This window comes from Trichosurus vulpecula, chromosome 9, assembly GCF_011100635.1.
Source record: "Trichosurus vulpecula isolate mTriVul1 chromosome 9, mTriVul1.pri, whole genome shotgun sequence".
NCBI lineage: Eukaryota > Metazoa > Chordata > Mammalia > Diprotodontia > Phalangeridae > Trichosurus > Trichosurus vulpecula.
The window spans coordinates 2003560-2006304 of record NC_050581.1 but is presented as its reverse complement, the minus strand read 5'-3'; the positions used below and the strand labels follow the sequence as shown (position 1 = coordinate 2006304).

The 2745-nt window shown below is 54.0% G+C and overlaps 1 protein-coding gene across 1 annotated transcript; it reads left to right on the top strand.

Moving 5' to 3' along the window:
- Positions 1-410: 410 nt before the first annotated feature.
- LOC118831124 (translation initiation factor IF-2-like) lies at positions 411-2312 on the top strand. Its single transcript, XM_036738282.1, has 4 exons — positions 411-419; positions 726-858; positions 953-1356; positions 1442-2312. Exons 1-4 carry the CDS (start codon positions 411-413, stop codon positions 1559-1561), a joined length of 666 nt encoding a protein of 221 aa, XP_036594177.1. The 3' UTR covers positions 1562-2312.
- Positions 2313-2745: the final 433 nt, after the last annotated feature.

The window sequence follows — 2745 nt, the reverse complement described above, 5'->3', positions numbered from 1 at the left end:
ACGCCACCTCTAAGGTCGCAGCTCTAAACCTATGATCCTTATGACATTTCCTCACCTATCCAACTAAAATAGGACCGTGGGGCCAGGACGATCAATAGGAGACCTTTCATCAGAATATCACGAATGCTCTCTGGGAGTTCAGAGGAGGCCACAATCGTGGAGGCTTCGTAGAGGAAGTGGGACTTGAGGAGGGTGGCCCTGAAGTTAGAGTAAGATTTCAAGTGCAGTTCTTTCCAGGGGTAATGGAGAAGGGCTCCGGAATTAAAGTGGTCCTGAGTAAAGGTGGAGGGGCGATAGTCCATATGAAAGACCAGCCGGAACTGGGGGAATGCAGAGGAAGAGGCGGTGTTTGGTAGATGGAGAGGGGAGCCGAAAACAGAAAAAAAAAGGGGGGTCAGTTTTACGTACGGATGTTCTCGGTGAGCAAGGGGTGTAAAGTCTAGGGCATAGGGTAGCTAGTAGAAGAAAACAGGAAATCAAGACGACAGCTGGTAAGAATAGAGAAACAGACCGCTAAACAAGGTCAAAGGGTGAACAAGCCCGATGCACACTTGTGAAGGAAGTAAAACGCAGGCATCCAACGAGGCCGGCGGCTTAACCACGCCCGCTGTCCCCAGCTAGCCCCCAGCCCACTTGGCTTCAACTGAGGATAAGCTTAGGAAGAGAAAACGCCAGGGCCGGCTCGCCTAACAGCTAGCTAACCTTACACCGATCCCAACCTGAAGACCTCTCAGAACGCCTCAGCCGCGGTGGGGGAACTCTCCAGTGTTCTGACACCTGCCGACAGCTTCGGGAACTACAACTCCCAGGGGGCTGTGCGACTCAGCCTCAGTGCGCCCCGGCCCAAGACAACCACCGGTCTGTGCAGGGAGCCACGGCCTAGAGGCGGGGTCGGGCCAGACATCAGTGGGGGTCGCAGGGTCCTCCCTCCGTTTCGTTCCTCACCTCCCAGCAGTCCTCGCGCTTGCCGGCTCTGGGCTTCAGTCTGTCTCCACGCCGCCCCTCCCCCTCAGGCCCCGCCCCCCCCAGCCCCAGTCCGCCCAAGGAAAACGGCCCGGGAGGGCGCCGGGGGACGGACCCGGCCCGCTCCGTCCGCGGCCAGTCACCGCCGGCGGCCTCTCCCGGTGCCACCGGTCACAGCTTCCTCTCAGGGCGGCGGCAGTGATGAAGCCCCCGGAGGGGGACGCCTCGGGGCGAGGACGGGGACGCGGGAGGGCCCCGCTGACCCCCGGAGCTGCGTCCTCAGGCCCGAACGAAGGCGCAGGTGGTGAGCTGCCGGTGCTGGAGCCAAAGCGGTACCTGGCCATCCTCCCCGACCCCGCTGAGGAAGCCCTGGGGACCGGACCGAGGCCGTGGGTGAGAAGAGAACGGACCCTGGGCTTGGTGGGGAAGACGTGCATCGGCAGCCCCCGCGTCTGCCGATCCTCTCTGCATTTTGCAGGTACAAGTCCGTGGAGAAGATGCTGCTCTGACTCAGTTTGTATGGAAGCAGTGCACACTACGGGCTAAAAGGCTACGGGGTTCGGAGTCCCAAAGACCTGGGTCCAGATTCCACCTCTGACTCTCGCTGGCGCTGTGGCCCTGGAGGAGTTATTAACCAGCACGTGCCTCCAGCAGCACTTTAGTCCTGGATGGGTGGAGGGGGACAAAAATCACACATCCTCAGAGGTCTATTGCTTTTCCATTTATTTATTTTTCTTGCTTTATGCCTTGCAGAGATCACTGTAAAAGATAGCGTCCATCTTCATTTGCTGAGAATATAATGTGAGAGAACATTTGAAAGAACACTGGCTCGAGGCAAGGAAAGTTGAGTTCTAGTTCTGGCTGGGCCTGTTCACCAGCTGTGTGCCCTTGGGCAAGTCACTTACCTCCGGTGAATCTAATTTCCTTCTCTAAAATGAGATGGGTTGGACTCGATAATCTGTAAAGGACCCTCCCCTCCCCCAACCCCTATGAGATCCTGAAACCTTTGAGGTGTACAGACAGTGGCTATACAAATTCAGAGAAGGGTGGTTGGGCCTAAGTGAAGGAAGTGGGACTGGAGCTAGACCTGGAAGAATGGATCTGGATTATCAAAGACTAGGTGAGAGAGCATTCCAGGTTGTGGGAACAGCATGAGCAAAGGCTAGGAGTCCCATCCAGCTAGAGACATAAGCTGTAGAAAGATAAGGTTATGTTGTAGCAACGTTGGGCAGCTAGGTGGTGCAGTGGGCACAGGGCCCAGCCTGGAGTCAGGAAGACTCATCCACCCTGATGTTCATCCTAGATCCTTACTCCAATATAGCTGATAAAATAATCTTCATAAAACACCATTCCTCTGTTCATTATTCCTTATTCCCTCCAGGATAAAATACAAATGTGCTAACCTAACTTTCCAACCTCCTTTTCCACACTTATGCATATTACATCTTGAGTTCAAATCTTTCCTCAGACACTTATGTGGGTGACCCTGTTTGCCTCAGTTTCCTCATCTGTAAAATGAGCTGGAAAAAGAAATGGCAAATGCCTCCAGTATCTTTGCCAAGAAAACCCCAAATGGGATCTTGAGCTGGACAAGACTGAAACAACAACACAAGGGAGGTTGGGCCCTGAATGCCAGGCAGAGGACTCTGAACTGTGGGCACTGGTGAACTCCTGAAGGTTTCTGAATGTAGGAGTGACAGTGATAGTTTTGTTTTAGGAGTATCCATTCATTCAATCGTTAGGTTACTAGAAGCGATTTATAGAGCACTTGCTGATCTAAAC